General features: G+C 42.7%; 2 protein-coding genes across 10 annotated transcripts in view; one reads left to right on the top strand and one right to left on the bottom strand.

Moving 5' to 3' along the window:
• The window catches only part of ldlrad2 (low density lipoprotein receptor class A domain containing 2), a 50543-nt gene extending 32640 nt beyond the window's left edge, over positions 1 to 17903 (bottom strand). The window contains exon 1 of the mRNA XM_072245163.1: positions 17679 to 17903. Within this exon, the coding sequence (XP_072101264.1) occupies positions 17679 to 17903 (225 nt within the window). The remainder of the gene's footprint in view (positions 1 to 17678) is intronic.
• The window catches only part of usp48 (ubiquitin specific peptidase 48), a 227292-nt gene continuing 225534 nt past the window's right edge, over positions 17505 to 19262 (top strand). For 3 of the 9 annotated variants that reach the window (XR_011883342.1, XM_072245083.1, XM_072245084.1), the window contains exon 1: positions 17508 to 18035. Coding sequence is in view for 6 of the 9 variants with exons in the window: in XM_072245083.1 (XP_072101184.1) it covers positions 17902 to 18035 (134 nt within the window). In the remaining 3 variants the exon portion in view is untranslated. Of the gene's footprint in view, positions 18036 to 19262 lie in introns of all 9 variants that reach the window. The other 6 variants (XR_011883341.1, XR_011883340.1, XM_072245081.1 and 3 more) reach the window with 5 other exon arrangements.

Here is a 19262-nt window from a genome sequence, read left to right as displayed (position 1 = left end):
CACCCCTTACCTTAAAGCCATGTCCTTTTGTATTGAGCAGTGGTGCCCTGGGGAAGAGGCGCTGGCTATCCACTCGATCTATTCCTCTTAGATTAGATTAGATTCAACTTCATTGGCATTGTGCCGAGTACAGTTACAAAGCCAATGAAATGCAGTTAGCATCTGACCAGAAATGCAAAGAATAATGTTATTTACAAAATATCTACGAATAAAAAGTAAGTGCTACAGCTCACAAATAGAAAAGTACTGAGACAGTACAATATGGGTGCAATACTGCTTAGCGCTGTGATGTGAGGTTCAGCAGGGTCACAGTCTCAGGGAAGAAGCTCTTCCTATGCCTTCTGGTGCGGGAGCGGAGGCTCCTGTAGCGCCTACCGGATGGGAGGAGAGTAGAAAGTCCATGGTTAGGGCGAGATGCATCCTTGATAATGCTTTTCGCCCTGCCCAGGCAGCGTTTATGGTAGATGTTCTCAATGGTGGGCAATTGGGTGCCGATAATCCGCTGGGCAGTTTTCACCACACGCTGGAGTGCTTTGCGGTCCGATACGGGACAATTGCCATACCACACTGAGATGCAGTTGGTGAGTATACTCTCAGTGGTACAGCGGTAAAAGTCCGTCAGTATCCTGGGACAAAGGTGAGCTTTCTTGACGCTCCGCAGGAAATAAAGGTGCTATTGCACTTTTTTTGAACAGGATGGAGGAGTTCAGGGACCAGGTGAGATCCTTGGAAATGTGGACACCAAGGAATTTGAAGCTTGATACATGCTCCACTACAGCTCCGTTGATGTAGATGGGGACGTGAGTGTGGCTCCCAGCATGCCTGAAGTCCACAGATGATCTCCTTGGTGTTCTGGGTGTTAAGGGCCAGGTTGTTGTCGGCACACCATGCGGCCAGGTGCTGGACCTCGTCCCTATAAGCCGTCTCGTCGTCCCCTCTGATCAGGCCAACCACAGTGGTGTCATCTGCGAACTAGATTATAGAGTTAGAACCATGTACAGGAATGCAGTCATAGGTGAAAAGGGAGTACAGAAGAGGGCTCAGCACACAGCCTTGAGGCACGCCAGTGTTCAGGGTGAGAGTGGAGGAGGAGAGGTTGTCTAACTTAACTGATTGGGTTCTGTTCGTCAGAAAGTCCAAGGTCCAATTGCAGAGGGATGAGCTGATACCAAGCTGACGAGGTTTGGCGATCAGCTTGGAAGGGTTTACAGTATTGAATGCTGAACTAAAGTCAATGAACAGCATTCTGACGTAAGAGTTGGGGCTGTCCAGGTGGGTCAGGGCAGAGTGAAGTGCCGTGGAGATGGCGTCCTCTGTTGACCTGTTGGTGCAATAGGCAAATTGATGAGGGTCCAGGGTAGTGGGCAGACAGGATTTCAGATGTGATAGAACCATTCTCTCAAAGCACTTTGCAATGATGGGGGTGAGTGCAACTGGACGGAAGTCATTCAGGCCCATGGCAGTGGAATGCTTCGGCACTGGCATGATGGTGGCAATCTTGAAGCTTGTGGGGACAACTGCCTGGGCCAGGGATAGATTAAAAATGTCCATGAAGACCCCAGCCAACTGCCCTGCAGAGACTCTGAGCACACGGACAGGTATTCCATCCGGACCAGCTGCCTTCCGTACATTCACCCTGCTCAGGGTAGCGCAAACATCGGAGGTGGAAAGTGAGCGAGGCAGTTCACCAGGAGGGAGATCTGCTTTGAAGGTGACCTCCTTGTTCTCTCAGTCAAAGCGAGCATAGAAGTGATTGAGCTCATCAGGGAGGGAAGTAGAGCTGGAAGGGGGCACAGTACTAGGTGGTTTGAAGTCTGTAATGACCTGTATGCCGTGCCACATGCACCGGGGGTCCAATGAGTTGAAATGCTCCTCGATTCTCTGCATATGTGTTTAGCCTGAGAGATTCCCCTCCTCAGGTTGGCCCTGGTTGAGCTGTAAGCCTCCTGAAGGCTGAATCTCTGGCTTTGAACAGGAGGCGAACTTCTCTGTTCATCCATGGTTTCTGATTTGGAAAACTTTTATTTGTTTTTGTGATGTCACTCTATCTACACACTTGTTGATGTGCTGAAGGGCAGTGTTGGTATATAAATCATTGTTAATCTGAGAGTCTGTGGTGGCACGGGCAGCAAACGTGCTCCAGTCTGTGTGCTGGAATTGGTGTTGAAGAGCAGAGTCAGCACCCTGCAGCCAGATCGTAATAGTCTTCATCTGTTGTGCAATCAAATGCATCTATCTTTCCAATGTAGCCAGCCATTTCTGCTTATTTATTTAATATTATCATCATCTGGTAATTGTTTATGAATCCATGAATTTTGTCAGTTCTCTGTCTTTTTTAAAACTGGAACATCTCTCTCTCCTTCTGAAGAGATATGTGCTGCACTTCAACAAGTATGTAAAGGTTTGTTTTAAAACTTAATCATTGCCACTGTTATGTTTTGTACCTTCAGAAATTAATCAAAAGAAAAATATGGAATCCAAGTATGTGTGTATACTTAGTTTTACATCAGCAAGACACTCACCTATGATGTGGTGGCATAGTGACATAAACCGTTCACATACTTCTTACATATAACCCAGAATGAATTATGTAAATAAACAAAGAGTGCTTAATCAAACTATATATTTATAATAGTACTCAAGTATTACTGAAATAATAAATACATAACGGGAGTCAAGGACCAGAGGGCACAGCGTCAGAATACAGTGACGTCCCTTTAGAACAAAGATGAGGAGAAATTTCTTTATCCAGAGGGTGGTGAATCTGTGGAATTCATTGCCCTGGAAGGCTGTGGAGGCCAAGTCATTGAGTATATTTAAAGCAGAGGGTGATAGCTTCTTGATTCGTCAGGGCATCAAAGGTTATGTGGAGAAGGCAGAAGAACAGCGTCGAGAGGGATACTAAATCGGCCATGATGGAATGACAGAACAGACTCAATGGGCATAATGGCCTAATTCTAATCCTATGTCTTATGGTCTTAATTTGTCACAACAAAGTTAGGAAGTGAAACATTTATGTCAAATCATAAGAACCAAATACTTCGGCTAAAAAAAATCATAGGAAGGGCAAAGGTAAAATAAATCAAAGAAAAATTCCAAGATGTTTTATAACTGTAAAATGTAATATTCATGGAGCCAAAGAAGAATACTTTGCGCTACCTTATAATGTTAGCAAAGTAGAAACTTTCAGAAGTGTGAAATATTGGATAGGCAGGATTGAATCAGTAAGGATAGGCAGCAACATCTCCACCATGATAACACCCAACACAATTGACCTACAGAGCTGCATCATCAACCCCTTACTTTATCTCCTATGTACTCACAGCTGCATGACTAAATTCTGCTCTAAATGCATCCACAAGTTTGCAGATGACACAACTGTAGTGGGCTGAATCCCAAGTCACAATGTGTCAGAGTTTGGCATGGTACCATGACCACAATCTTTTCCTTATCATCAGCTAAACCAAACAGCTGGCCAGGAGGCAGTGCACGTGCTCCTATTTACATCAGCAGTGCTGAGGTCTAGAGGGTTGGGAATTTCAGGTTTATAGGAGTGAGTGTCAGCAGTTGCCTGTCCAGATCAGACCACATGGATTCCATGGCCGAGACAGCTCACCTGTGACTCTACTTCCTCAAGTAATTTCACACGTCCCCGTTGGCCCTCATTTCAGAAAGCTCAGATGCATCACAACTTGGAATTGCAACTGCTATGCTCTTCCATCATGCAGAAGATACAAAAACCTGAAAGCATGACCACCAGACTCAAGAACAGCTTCTGCTATAGGACTATTGAACTGTCCGCTTGTATGAAAAGATGGAATCTTGACCTCACTATTTACCTCATTATGGTCCTTGCACCTTATCGTCTCCCTGTACTACACTTTCTCTTTAAATGTAACACTATTCTGCATTAGATTATTGCTTTTCCTTGGTACCCCAATGCGCTGTTGTGATGAAGTATTTGTATGGATGTCTTGAAAAACAAAGTATTGCACTACACCTTGGTACATGTGACAATAAACAAATTACCAATTTAAAATAGTAATGATAAATAGTAGTTAAAATAGTACAACTGTGGCTGACAAGAGAAGTCAAAGCTATTGTAAAAACAAAAGAAAGGGCATACAACAAAGCAAAAATTAGTGGGAAGATAGAGGATTGGGAAGTTTTCAAAAACCTACAGAGAGCAAGGCATTCTACAAGTATGTGAAGAACAAGAGGATAAGACATGAGAGAATAGGACCAATCAAGTGTGACAGTGGAAAAGTGTGTATGGAACCGGAGGAGATAGGGGAAGTACTTAATGAAGACTTTGCTTCAGTATTCACTATGGAAGAAGACCTTGGTGATTGTAGGGATGACTTAGCGCAGTCTGAAAAGCTTGAGCATATGGACATTAAGAAAGAGGATGTGCTGGAGCTTTTGGAAAGCTTCAAGTTGGATAAGTCACCGGGACTGGATGAGATATACCCCAGGCTACTGTGAGAGGTGAGGAAGGAGATTGCTGATCCTCTGGAAATGATCTTTGCATCATCAATGGGGACAGGAGAGGTTCCGGAGGATTGGAGGGTTGCAGATGTTGTTCCCTTATTCAAGAAAGAGAGTAGAGATAACCCAGGAAATTACAGACCAGTGAGTATTACTTCAGTGGTTGGTAAGCTGATGGAGAAGATCCTGAGAGGCAGAACTTATGAACATTTGGAGAGGTATAATATGATTAGGAATAGTCAGCATGGCTTTGTCAAAGGCAGGTCATGCCTCACGAGCCTGATTGAATTTTTTGAGGATGTGACTAAACACGTTGATGAAGGTAGAGCAGTAGATGTAGCACATATAGATTTCAGCAAGGCATTTGATAAGGTACCCCATGCAAGGCTTATTGAGAAAGTAAGGAGGCATGAAATCCAAGGGGAACTTGTTTTGTGGATCCAGAATTGGCTTGCCCACAGAAGGCAAAGGGTGGTTGTAGACAGGTCATATTCTGCATGGAGGTCAGTGACCAGTGGTGTGCCTCAAGGATCTGTTCAGGGTCCCCCCTTCTCTTCGTGATTTTTATAAATGACCTGGATGAGTAAGCGGAGGGATGGTTTAGTAAATTTGCTGATGACACAAAGGTTGAGGGTGTTATGGATAGTGTGCTGGGCTGTTAGAGGTTACAGTGGGACATTGATAGGATGCAAAACTGGCTGAGAAGTGGCAGATGAAGTTCAACACAGATAAGTGTGAGGTAGTTCATTTTGGTAGGTCAAATATGATGGCAGAATATAGTATTAATGCTAAGACTCTTAGCAGTGTGGAGGTTCAGAGGGATCTTGGGGTCCGAGTCTATAGGGCACTGAAAGCTTCTGTGCTGGTTGACTGTGTGGTTAAGAAGGCATAAGGTGCATTGGCCTTCATCAACTATGGGATTGAGTTTAAGAGCCATGAGGTAATGTTACAGCTTTATAGGAGCCTGGTCAGACCCCACTTGGAGTACTGTGCTCAGTTCTAGTCACATCACTATAGGAATGATGTGGAAGCTATAGAAAGGGTACAGAGGAGATTTACAAGGATGTTGCCTGGATTGGCGAGCATGCCCTATGAGAATAGGTTGAGTGAACTCTTGGCCTTTTCTCCTTGGAGTGACGGAGGATGAGAGGTGACCAGATACAGGTGTATAAAATGATGAGAGCCATTGATCATGTGGATAGTCAGAGGCTTTCTCCCAGGGCTGAAATGGCTAACATGAGAGGGCACAGTTTTAAGGTGCTTGGAAGTAGGTACAGAAGAGATGTCAGGGGTAAGTTTTTTTACGCAGAGGGTGGTGAGTGCGTGCAATGGGCTGCCGGCCATCATGGTGGAGGCGGATAAGATAGGGTCTTTTAAGAGACTCCTGGGTAGGTACATGGAGCTTAGAAAAATAGAGGGCTATGGGTAACCCTAGTAATTTCTAAAATAAGTACATGTTCGGCATAGCATCATGGGCCGAAGGGCCTGTATTGTGCTGTAGGTTTTCTGTTTCTAGAGCATCTAAAAAAATCATTAGATGGGAAAAGATGAAATATGAAAGCAAACTAGTCAATAATATCAAAGTGGATAGTAAAAGTTTTTTCAAGTACGTTAAATATAAAAGAGAAATTAGGGTGGATATAGGACCGCTAGAAATAAGCCACAAGAAATAATAAAGGGGGACAAGGAAATGGCTGCTGAACTAAATGAGTATTTTGTATCAGTCTTCACTGTGGAAGACACTAGCAGTATGCCTGATGTTGTAGTATGTGAAGGAAGAGAAATGGGTGCAGTTACTGTTACAAGAGAGAAGGTGCTCAAAAAGCTGAAGGACCTAAAGGTACATGTCACCCAGACCAGATGAACTGCACCTTTAAGGATCTGAAAGAGGTAGCGTTAGAGATCGTGGTGGCATTAGAAAGCATCTTTTTAAAATCATTGGACTCTGGCATGGTGCCAGAGGACTGAAAAATTGCAAATGTTACTCCACTCTTTAATAAAGGAGGAAGGCAGCAGAAAGGAAATTATAGGCCAGTTAGCCTGACCTCAGTGGTTGGGAAGATGTTTGAGTCAATTGTTAAGGATGAGGTGATGGAGTTCTTGGTGACACAGGACAAGATAGTACAAAGTCAGCATGTTTTCCTGCATGACAAACCTGATGGAATTCTTTGAGATTACAATTAGGATCGATAAAGGCGATGTAGTGGATGTTGTATATTTGGACTTTCAGAAGGGCTTTGATAAGGTGCCACACATGAGGCTGCTTAGCAAGTTAAGAGCCCATGCTATTACAGGAAAGTTACTAACATGGTTAGAGCATTGGCTGATTGGTAGGATACAGTGAGCAGGAATAAAATGATCCTTTTCTGATTGGCTGCCAGTGACTAGTGGTGTTCCGCAGGGGTCGGTGTTAGGACCATTTCTTTTTATACTGTATATAAATGATTTAGATGATGGAATTGATGGCTTTGTTGCCAAGTTTGCAGATGATATGAAGATTGGTGGAGGGGCAGGTAGTGTTGAGGAAACAGGTAGGCTGCAGGAGTTAGACAGATTAAGAGAATGGGTATGGGCATAGAAGAAGACATGAGGTTGCCTTGGCAGTCAAAGTGAAGGATAATCCAAAGAGCTTTTACAAGTATATTAAGAGCAAAAGGATTGTAAGGGATAAAATTGGTCCTCTTGAAGATCAGAGTGGACGGCTTTGTGCGGAACCAAAGGAAATAGGTTTTTTGCGTCTGTATTTACTAAGGAAGCTGGTATGAAATCTATAGAATTGAGGGAATCAAATAGTGAGACCATGGAAACTGTACAGATTGAAAAGGAGGAGGTGCTTGCTGTCTTCAGAAAAATTAAAGTGGATAAATCCCCGGGATCTGACAGAGTGTTCCCTCGGACCTTGAAGGAGACTAGTGTTGAAATTGCTGGGGCCCTGGCAGAAATATTTAAAATGTTGCTGTCTACGGGTGAAGTGCCGGAGGATTGGAGAGTGGCTCATGTTGTTCCGTTGTTTAAAAAAGGATCGAAAACTAATCCGGGAAATTATAGGCCGGTGAGTTTAACGTCAGTAATAGGTAAGTTATTGGAGGGAGTACTAAGAGAAAGAATCTACAAGCATTTGGATAGACAGGGGCTTATTAGGGAGAGTCAACATGGCTTTGTGCGTGGTAGGTCATGTTTGACCAATCTGTTGGAGTTTTTCGAGGATGTTACCAGGAAAGTGGATGAAGGGAAGGCAGTGGATATTGTCTACATGGACTTCAGTAAGGCCTTTGTCAAGGTCCCGCATGGGAGGTTAGTTAGGAAAATTCAGTCGCTAGGTATACATGGAGAGGTGGTAAATTGGATTAGACATTGGCTCGATGGAAAAAGCCAGAGAGTCGTGGTAGAGAATTGCTTCTCTGAGTGGAGGCCTGTGACTAGTGGTGTGCCACAGGGATCAGTGCTGGGTCCATTGTTATTTGCCATCTATATCAATGATCTGGATGATAATGTGGTAAATTGGATCAGCAAGTTTGCTGATGATACAAAGATTGGAGGTGTAGTAGACAGTGAGGAAGGTTTTCAGAGCCTGCAGAGGGACTTGGACCAGCTGGAAAAATGGGCTGAAAAATGGCAGATGGAGTTTAATACTGACAAGTGTGAGGTGTTGCACGTTGGAAGGACAAACCAACGTAGAACATACAGGGTTAATGGTAAGGCACTGAGGAGTGCAGTGGAACAGAGGGATCTGGGAATACAGATACAAAATTCCCTAAAAGTGTCATCACAGGTAGATAGGGTCATAAAGAGAGCTTTTGGTACATTGGCCTTTATTAATTGAATTATTGAGTATAAGAGCTGGAATGTTACGATGAGGTTGTATAAGGCATTGGTGAGGCCGAATCTGGAGTATTGTGTTCAGTTTTGGTCACCAAATTACAGGAAGGATATAAATAAGGTTGAAAGAGTGCAGAGAAGGTTTACAAAGATGTTGCCGGGACTTGAGAAACTCAGTTACAGAGAAAGGTTGAATAGGTTAGGACTTTATTCCCTGGAGCGTAGAAGAATGAGGGGAGATTTGATAGAGGTATATAAAATTATGATGGGCATAGATAGAGTGAATGCAAGCAGGCTTTTTCCACTGAGGCAAGGGGAGAAAAAAACCAGAGAACATGGGTTAAGGATGAGGGGGGAAAAGTTTAAAGGGAACATTAGGGGGGGCTTCTTCTCACAGAGAGTGGTGGGAGTATGGAATGAGCTGCCAGACGAGGTGGTAAATGCGGGTTCTTTTTTAACATTTAAGAATAAATTGGACAGATACACGGATGGCAGGTGTATGGAGGGATATGGTCCGTGTGCAGGTCAGTGGGACTATGCAGAAAATGGTTCGGCACAGCCAAGAAGGGCCAAAGGGCCTGTTTCTGTGCTGTAGTTTCTATGGTTCTATGGTTCTATGGGCAAGAAAGTAGCAAATGAAATACAATGTTGGAAAATGCATGGTCATGCACTTTGGTAGTAGAAATAGATGTGTGGACTATTTTCTAAACGGGGAGAAAATCCAGGAATCTGAGATGCAAAAGGAATTGGGAGTTCTTGTGCAGAACAACCTAAAGGTTAACTTGCAGGTTGAATTGATGGTGAGGAAGGCAAATGCCATGTTAGCATTCATTTCAAGAGGTCTAGAATACAAAAGCAAGGAAGCAATGTTGAGGATTTATAAGGCACAGTGTGAGGCCTCATCTTGAGTATTGTGAATAATTTTGGCCCCCTCATCTAGAAAGGATGTGCAGGCAGTGGAGACGGGCCAGAGGAGGTTCACAAGGATGACTCCAGGATTGAAAGGGTTATCATACGGGGAACATTTGATGGCTCTGGATCTGTACTTGCTGGAATTCAGAAGGAAGTTTTCTCATTAAAAACTTTCGAATGCTGAAAGGCCTAGACAGAGTAGATGTGGAAAGACTCTAGGACAAGAGCCTTTTCAAAACAGAGATGCGAAGAGATTTCTTTAGCCAATGGTTGGTGAATTTGTGGAATCTGTTGCCACATGCAGCAGTGGACGCCAGGTCGTTGGGTATCTTTAAGGCAGAGATTGCTAGGTTTTTGACTGGAAATGGCATCAAAGGTCTGGAAGTGGGGTTGAGGAGGAGTTAGAAAAAAGGATCAGCCATGATTGAATGGTGGAGCAAACTCGATGGGCCAGATGGCCTAATTCTGCTCCTATGTCTTATGGTCTAAAATATTCAGATCACCTCTCAGAGAGAAATACAGTTAATGATACAGGTTGATGACATTTCATAAAAACTTGGAAAAACCAAATCAAATATGTTTTAATTTGCAGAGAAGGGTGATTTCATCTGGCAGTTTATCCAAGAGTCATTTGGGTATCAAGGCAAAAATAGTACATGAAAATAACATGACTGTATGCACTACACATGCTTTTCATAATTTTATATGCCTCTATTAGGTATATAACATTACGAAATTTAATTTACCAACCAAAAAAATCTGAATTTTTCCAGTCTCCCTTGAAGCTAATATTCTCTAATATAAGCAACATCCTGGTGAACCTCTAGCCTCCACATCCTTACTGTAATGCAATAGCCAGAATTGCCAATACTTCAGAATTACTAACTAACCAAAATTTAATATAGATATATTGATAAAAATGTCCTTATTCACATAGCTTGGTATTCTGGGCCCGGGAGGTAAGAAATGTTAAGACAAATTTGCCAGACTTCTGTAAGAATACATGGAAATGCTCCTTTAGACAAAATTTAAAATCTTTGGGAACAAGATTTACAGTCTTCAATTTCTGTGGAAACTGGGAATGAAATTTTTAAATTGGTTAACACTTCATCGTTATGTGCCCGCCACTCCCTCTTAAAATTTAAAGTGGTCCATAGGGTCCACATGACCAAGGATAAGCTATTTCATTTTTATTCGGATATATCTCCCTTTTGCAACAGAAGCTTCACTATTTCATATGTTTTGGACATGTCCGAGTCTTGGGAAATACTGGAAGGAAATATTTCAAACTTTTTCTGTACTTTTCAAAGTAAATTTTAGGCCTAACCCTTTGACTGCTTTATTCAGTATTGTTGGAGAAAAAGATATTATTCTGGAGACATCTGATTTGCACATTTTGGCTTTTATTTCTCTTATAGCTCGGAGGACGCTCTGCTTAAATGGAAAGATGTCGTTCCGCCTACTCACGCTCAATGGTAACGTGATGTTATGTCACGTTTAAATTTAGAAAAGATCCGTTGTTCAATTTCTGAATCTAGCCAAAACTTTCACACATTGTGGGGACCATTTCTGAACTATTTTCAAAATCTTTGATTTGTTGTTAAACTACAGATGTTGGCTAATAACATATTTGACTATCATCTTTCAATATTATGATTTAATTTAACTTACATGAATATAGAGTAATGGGATTGCAAGTGTGATTCAAATATGTATTGGTATTATTTTATCTTTTTTGGACTTATATACTTCTTATACTCTGTATTCTTTATATAGAAATTAATAATAAAAATATTGAAAAAGGGAAAAAAAAGAAAAAGAATATATGGAAAGCAGTTGTGTATTTAGATTTCCAGAAGACATTCAATAAGGTGGTACTAAAAACGAGAACTCAAGAGGATAAAGCGAATTAATGTGGATTGAAAACTGGGTATCACGTGGAAGAAACTGTCAGAATAAATACATCGTTTTCAAATAGGAAAAGTGGAGTGACTCAAGGATCAGTTATGTAGGTGATCCCGTGTTACAAATGGTTGTGTTTCCGTAATGTCAAGCCTGCATCATCTGCGCATACATCCTGAAAAGTGAGTTTAAAATAAATACATTTTGTGTTGATTTATTTACATTTTTTTCACACAAATTCTATTCTGTATCTCATGTTTTTGGGGAGTGATTTGTTAATGTTCAAAAGGGTAAATGTTCATAATCCGAACAGCCATAATGCAGGTGTTGCCTGAATTAATGAGCTGAAGGTGTTGGTATGGTTTAATACACATCCAGACAACAAACAAGATGATAAAGGAACTCAGCAAATTAAGCAGTATCAGTATAGGGAAAAGGATAGTTGATATCTTGATTCAAGATCCTTCAACAGGACAAAAAGATCGAAGGAATATAGCAAGTGTAATGAGGTGAGTGCAAGGGGTGGAGCTAGAACCAACAAGCAATAGTTGGGTACCAGTGAAGAGGTTGAGTGGAAATAGCAACAGAGGCTGGGAGCTGATAGGTAAAGGCAAAAAGGGCCTACAGATGATGGCATCTAAAAGGAAAGGAAGGTGGACAGTAAACCCAATACCATTACGATAGCATTAACCCTCATTTAGAAAAGCATAGTCAGCGTAGATTGTTGAAGAGGTTCCAGTGTGGCCAACACCAAAATCCTGAAAGGTAACAGAGAAGCTTGATGAGTAGCCTTCCTGATATGTATAGGTTCACAGGAACCAAACGCAGGATCAGGTCACTTGGGTCCTCAGATGTGCTCTGCTATTCAACAAGTTCATGGCTGATCCTCTAATTCGACACTATTTTCCTTCCCTATCTCCGTATTCCTTGATTCCTGCAGTATTTAAAATATCAGTCTTAGTTATGACTGAAGTAAATGACTGAGACTCCACAGCCTACTGAGATCATGCTACAAGTGAAAAAAAATCATTTCAGTCCCAAATTGTTTATTCCTCACCAGAATTTCTCAACCAGGGGAAATAGTTTTAGAACACTATAGCACAGAAACAGGCCCTCCAGCTCAGCTGGTAGACGCCAGCTGGCTTTCTGCCTCGTCCCATCTACCTGTAGCTGGTTGACAGCCCTCCAAACTTCTTGCACCCATGTACCTATCCAAATTTCTCTTAAATGCTATAATTGAATCCAAATCTACCACTTCTACCGGGAGCTCCTTCAGCACACACACCACCTTTTGAGTGAAGTAATTTTCCCTCAGATTCCTCTTAAATATTCAATCTTTTACCCTGAACCTCTGACCTCTGGATCTAGTCTCACCCGACCTGAGGGGAAAAAGCCTGCATGCATTCACCCTTTCTCCCTCATATTTTGTATAGCTCGATAAGATCTACCCTCATTCCGTTGGGCTCCAGAGAATAAGGTCCAAACCTATTCATCTTACCCCTATAATTTAGGTCAAGTCCCGGCAACGTCTGTGTAAATTTTCTCTGCCCCCTTTCAAGCTTATTGGTATCTTTCCTATTAGTAGGTAATCAGAGCTGCACACAATACTCTAAGTTTGGCCTTATGCAATTTCACCATGACATCCCAACTCCTGTGATCTGTATCCTGATTTATGAAGGCCAATGTGCCAAAAGCGCTCTCTATCTATGATGTTAATTTCAAAGAATTACGGATCTGTATTCCTAGGTCACTTTATTCTACTGTACACCTCACTGCCCTACCACTCACTGTCTTACCCTGACTTGTTCTCTCTAAGTGCAACACCTCACTCTTATCTGCTTTAAATTCCATCTGCCATTTTTCGCCCATGTTCCCAGTTGGTCCAGATCCCACTGCAGGCCTTGATAGCCTTCCTCATTGTCCACTATGCCCCCAATTTTGGTGTCATCTGCAAAGTAAGCTGATCCAGTTTACCAAATTAGCCTCTAAATCACCAATTTAGATGAAAAACAACAATGAACCCAGCACAGATCCCTAGAGTACACCACTAGTCACAGGCCTCCAATCCGAGAGACAACCATCTACTACCACTTTCAGGCTACTAAGCCAACATTGACTACAACCAACAACTTCATTTTGAATGCAAAGAGATGTAACATTTGGGCCAGCCTCCCATGCGGGTCTTTGTCAAAGGCATTGCCAAAGTCCATGTAGACAATATCCACTGCCTTCTCTTCATCTACCTTCCTGGTAGCCTCCTCAAAAAACTCCATAAAATTGGTTAGACATGACCTACCACACACAAAGCCATGTTGACTATCCAAATATTTATATATCTGTCCTCTCCAGTACCTTCCAATAATTTACCCATAATTGTCATCAAGCTAACTGCTGTATAATTTCCGGGTTTATTCTTAGAGCCTTTCTTTATGGTCCGCACGGTAGCCTAAAGGTTAGCGTAACACTATCACAGCGCTAACAAGCTGGATTCAAATCCACAGCTGTGACTGTGTGGGTTTCCTCTGGGTGTTATGGTTTCCTCCCGCATCCTAAAGTGGTATGGTTTTTTAAGTTAATTGGGTGCTGTGGTTTTACTGAGCCGCAAGGGGCCGTTACCATGCTGCATGTCCAAAAACAAAGCAGCTATTTTTGAGTCTAACAGTCTTGGCATGGATGCTCTTCCCTGATTTGCATTTAAGGTCAGGTTTCATTCTTCCAAACTCAGACTAGACCTATTCATAAACACGTGCCATTCTGCAGATTTTGGAAATCTTGAGCAGCATGCACAAATTGCTGATGGAACTCAGCAAGTCGAGTAGCATCTATGGAGGAGAATAAACAGTTGATGTTTTGGGCCGAGTATTTTCACCCGGACAGGAAAAGAAGATGGCAGAAGCCAAAATTAAAAGGCGGAGGGAAGGGAAAGAGTACATCCTGGCAGGTGAGACTAGGTGAGGAGGAAGGTGGATGGGTGGAGAAAGAGGGATAAGAAGCTGGGAGAGGTAAGGGGCTGAAGGACTGTAATAGAATAGGACAGTGGACCGTGGAAGAAAGGGAAGGAGAGGGAAACCAAAGGGAGGTGATGGGCAGGTGAGGAAAAGGGTTGAGAGGCTAGCCAGAAATTGACAAAGAGAGAAGGGGGAAAGGGGGAGAAATTACCAGAAGTCAGAGAAGTCTAAGTTCATTCCATTAAGTTGGAGGCTATCCAGAGGATGAGCTGTTGTTCCTCCACCTGAGTTTGGATACATCCTGGTAGTAGAGGAGGCAATGGACATATATGTCAGAATGGAACTGGAAAGTCAAACTAAAATGGGTAGCCACCAGGAGATCCTGCCTTTTGTGGCAAATGAAGGTACTCAACGATGCAGTCCCCCAATCTGCATGGGATATCACAGATGTAGAGGAGGCTGCAACAAGAACACCCAATACATGACCTTGGCATACAATCCTATTCAATCACTCCCCACTTGACAGACCAGCCATCTCAGGACACAGTCTGGAGAATCTTAACTGCACTCCAATAGCAAATATGTCATTGTTTTAGGCAAGGACACAACATTGTACATGATACTCCAAGTCTCCAGCTGTTATCTTATCAAGCCTCTATATAATTGTGGCAAAACATCTTTACACTTGTTTTCAGTCAGTAGCAACTAACCAATATATTATTGACCTTCCTCATGTTCCTGTCACCTGTCACTTGCATCCAAGGGTGATTTTTATAAATGACCTGGATGAAGAAGTAGAAGCATGGGCTAGTAAGTTTGCTGATGCCACAAAGGTTAGCAGTGTTGTGGGTATTCTGGAGGGTTGGCAGAGGTTGCAGCGGAACATCAATAGGATGCAGAACTGGGCTGAGAATTGGCAGATGGAGTTCAATCCAGGTTAAGTGTGAAGTGGTTCATTTTGGTAGGTCCAATTGGAAGAAAGAATTTAATATTAATGGTAAGACTTTTGGCAGTGTGGAGGATCTTGAGGTCTGTGTCCAGAGGACACTCAGAGCTGCTGCGTAGGTTGACAGTGTTGTTAAGAAAGCGTATGGTGTGTTGGCATTCATCAACCGTGGAATTGAGTTCAAGAGCCGTGAGGTAATGTTACAGATATATAAGAGCTTGGTCAGACTCCACTTGGAGTACTGTATTCAGTTCTGGTCACCTCACTACAGGAAGGATGTGGAAACCATAGAAAGGGTGCAGAGGAGATTTACAAGGATGTTGCCTCAATTGGAGAGCATGCCTTATGAGAATAGATTGCACACACTTGGCCTTTTCTCCTTGGAGTGATGGAGGACGAGAGGTGACCTGATAGAGGTGTACAAGATGATGAGGGGCATTGATCATGTGGATAGCCAGAGGCTTTTACCCAGGGCTGAAATGGCTAACATGAGGGGGCATAGTTTTAAGGTGCTTGGAGGGAATGTCAGGGGTAAGTTTTTCACACAGAGATTGGTGGATGTGTAGAATCAGAAGTGGATACAATAGGGTCTTTCTTTTTAAATCTTTTTAATAATTTTTCAAAATTATACACTCAATAACAAAGCTGGTACAAAGAGATTGGAAAAATGTTCATCAGCATATATAAAATGAATTTTAAGTAACATAGATATAAAAGACTTCTAAACTCCTAATGAGATTAAACATTAAAAAAAGAAATAATAAGAAAAAAAATATATAAACAAAAAAAAACCCCAAAAGAAAAAGACAAAAAATCCCCCCCAAAAAACGCAAAACAGGGCTAAACCAACAGCTTGTATAAGCTAGCGCGTTCAATAATGTCGTTAACTCCACTCCTCTCATCATATAATTTAAGTTTAGAAAAAAGATTCGGAAAGGTCAGATTACATCATATGAAAATGTTGCATAAAAGGTTTCCAAGTTTCTTCAAATTTAACCGAAGGGTCAAAAATACCACTTCTAATTTTCTCTAAATTTAAACTTAATATGGTTTGAGAAAACAATTGGAATGTAGTTGAAGGATTAGTTTCCTTCCAGTTCAACAAAATAGATCTTCTTGCCATTAAAGTAACTATCATTCGACAGGCTGAAGAAGACAAAGATCTATGTTCTACCATTGGCAATCCAAAGATTGCCATAATAGGATGAGGTTTTAAATCGAAGCATAGAACTGTTGAAATAATATCAAAAATGTCTTTACAATATTTTTCCAAAAGAGGACAAGACCAAAACATATGAGTTAAAGAAACCACTTCAGAGTGACGTCTATCACAAGTAGGGTTTATATGGGAATAAAAACGAGCTAGTTTATTTTTGGACATATGAGCTCTGTGTACTACTTTAAATTGTATTAATGTATGTTTAGCACATATAGAAGAAGTACTAACTAATTGAAAAATTTTTTCCCGTTTCTCTATAGGTAGGGAAAGTTGAAGTTCCCTTTCCCATTCATTTTTGATTTTATCAGATATATCTGGCTGTAATTTCATAATTATATCATAAATTATTGCTATTAATCCCTTCTGCAAAGGATTAAAACCTAAAAATTTATCAAAAATGCCAGAAGGATAACAGGGTCTTTTAAGAGCTTAGGAAAATAAGAGGGCTATGCACGAGGAAAATTATAAGCAGTCTCTGGAGTAGGTTACATGGTTGGCACAACATTGTGGGCCGAAAGGCCTGTAATGTACTGTAAATTTCTATATTCTAAGATACATTTTGAGCACTTCCCTCTGCCTCATATCTAAAAGAAATATTTATCATTTATGTTTCTCCAACTGTATACATTGTACTTCTACATCTGTCATTATGTTGACCACTCATATGGCTTGTCTACATACTCCTGCATGTTTGCACCCCCTCGCCAGTCAAACATTGAATTCTTGCCATCAGCAAGTGTATCATCAGACCACTCACGTCTGTCGTTGATATAGGGTATGATGTAGTCTATGTTGGTTCCAGGATTACTAAAGACTCTTGTAATCAAAGGGGAATTGTAAGTGGATCTAAAATAGGTTTTGTGTCAGAGGCGTGACTGTCAACAGTTCTGAGAAAACAAAACACTTAAGGAGCGCTGTAGGCCAGGCAGCATCTGCAAAGAGAAATAAGTAGTCGATGCTTTGGGTAAAAACCCTTCATAAGGACAATCCTGAACAAGGGTCACGGCTGGAAATGTTGTCTGTTCGTTTCCCCTCCATAAATGCTGCCTGACCCACTGAGTTCCCTTCCTGTAGTTTCTTGGACCTGCAGCCTCTCTGGTGTCAGCCACATGAAACATTCTCTCTCCACAGAAGCTGCCTGACCCGTTTATTTAAGTTTTCAGCAGCTGCAGATTCTTCCCTTTGAACTGTTGACGGGGGTTTTCGACCGGAAATGCTGGTCCCTGTTTCCCTCTTCACCGAAGCCGCCTGAGCTGCTGAATGTTTAGGATCTGGCAGGCCGTTCGCAGCGGGGTTCCCTCGCCTCCTGCGGTGCGCAGCGACGTTTGAACTCAAGTCACATTCATTCGATTTGCAGCGTGCAGCCAGGGTAGCCGAGACATTCACCCGAGCCGCCTGCCCGCTCGCAAGGCGAACTCTAGCGGTCTGCGGGCTGCCTGCGTACCACGCCACGGCTTGCTGCGGTCATCGACGTCACCCTCGCCCTGTGCTCCTTTGAGCTGTACGTCACGTTCTCGGTTGCTTGGCGGCGCAAAGCAGGCCCGGAGCTGGAGCTGAAGCCGAGGCCTCGGGCGTGGGGATAGGAGGCCCTCCTACTGCGGGAGTCCCGGAAACACTCTCTCCGTCCCTCCCTATCCGCCCCGCCATCGGTAGAACTCAGCGCGCCCATGGCCCCCAAGCAGCAGCTGGAGAAGGCGGCCTGGCAGTGGGCGGAGAGCGTCAGGCCGGAGGAGGTGCAGCAGGAACACGTCGAGCTGGCGTACCGCATCCGCCTGGGATCGTGCCGGAGGGACGCCCGCAGGTACAGGGGCACAGCGTGGGGCAACAAGGTGCGCCTAGTGACACTCGGCCGCCTCCAGGCCCCGAGGGGCGTGAGTCGTAAAGATGACGACGCCTTGGTGACCCTGGATCCGCTGGGAGGCGGGGGTGGGGGGGGGGTGCAGTTTGACCTATGCTACGGTGACCGCCTCAGTAGTGTGTGGCATTTTATGATCTGCTGAGCATTTGAAGAGCCTATTCATTATAATGTGATGCTCCTTGGGCGATCCGATGGTCGGTAAATAACTGCAGCCACTACCTTGCAGCTGGCGGCATATTTTTTTCTCAGCCCAAATATACTAAATGTCATCTGAAATTCAAAATATACAGTCTGCTTTAGTGCCATTTTAGGTGAGTGTGGCAGGTCATCCTTGGTATGCTTTATAGCAGGTGACAGTAGCCTTTATGAGAATCATTTTCCCTTTAAGCTAGCCAGGGATTTTTTTGGTCTGTTGGATTGACATAATCCTACGCACTTTGGAGTTTTGTTATAGCCTGCGTTCAAAGCATGAAGGCTGCTGGGCTTGGTAAGTGCAAGCAATATAGCTCATTATTTGTTCTGAAAGAGATGTCTGTGGTCACTGTCAAAGTTCAAAGTAAATTCATTAGTAGAGTACATGTATATCACCATATACAACCCTGAGATTCATTTACTTGTAGACATACTCAATAAATCTCATAACCATAACAAAATCAATGAAAGACTGCACCAACTGGGTGACAACAAACTGTACAAATACAAAAAGAAAGAAAAAAATGAAACATTTATAATAAATAAGTGATAAATATCGAGACCATGAGGTGAAGAATCCTTAAAAGTGTTTTGGAAACAGTTCAGTGATGAGGCAAGTGAATTTTAGTGAAGTTATCCCCTTTGGTTCAAGAGTGTGATTGTTGAGGGGTAGTAACTGTTCCAGAACCTGGTGGTGTGAGTCTTGGGACTCCTGGACCACCTTCCTGATGGCAGCAGACCTGGGAGGTGGGGGTTCCTAATGATGGACGCTGTTTTCCTGTGACAGTGCTTCATGTAGACATCTGAATGGTGGAGAGGACTTTACCCATGGTGGACTGAGTGGTATTGACTACTTTTTGGAGGATTTTACATTCAAGGGCTGTAATGCAGTCCCACAATATACTCCCCACCACACATATATTGAAGTTTGTCATGTCATGCCAAATCTTTGCAAACTTCTAAGGAAGGAGGGGGGCT

This window comes from Mobula birostris, chromosome 27, assembly GCF_030028105.1.
Source record: "Mobula birostris isolate sMobBir1 chromosome 27, sMobBir1.hap1, whole genome shotgun sequence".
In the NCBI taxonomy this organism is placed as follows: domain Eukaryota; kingdom Metazoa; phylum Chordata; class Chondrichthyes; order Myliobatiformes; family Myliobatidae; genus Mobula; species Mobula birostris.
The sequence above is the reverse complement of the archived record's forward strand: the minus strand, read 5'-3'. Positions and strand labels throughout refer to the sequence as shown.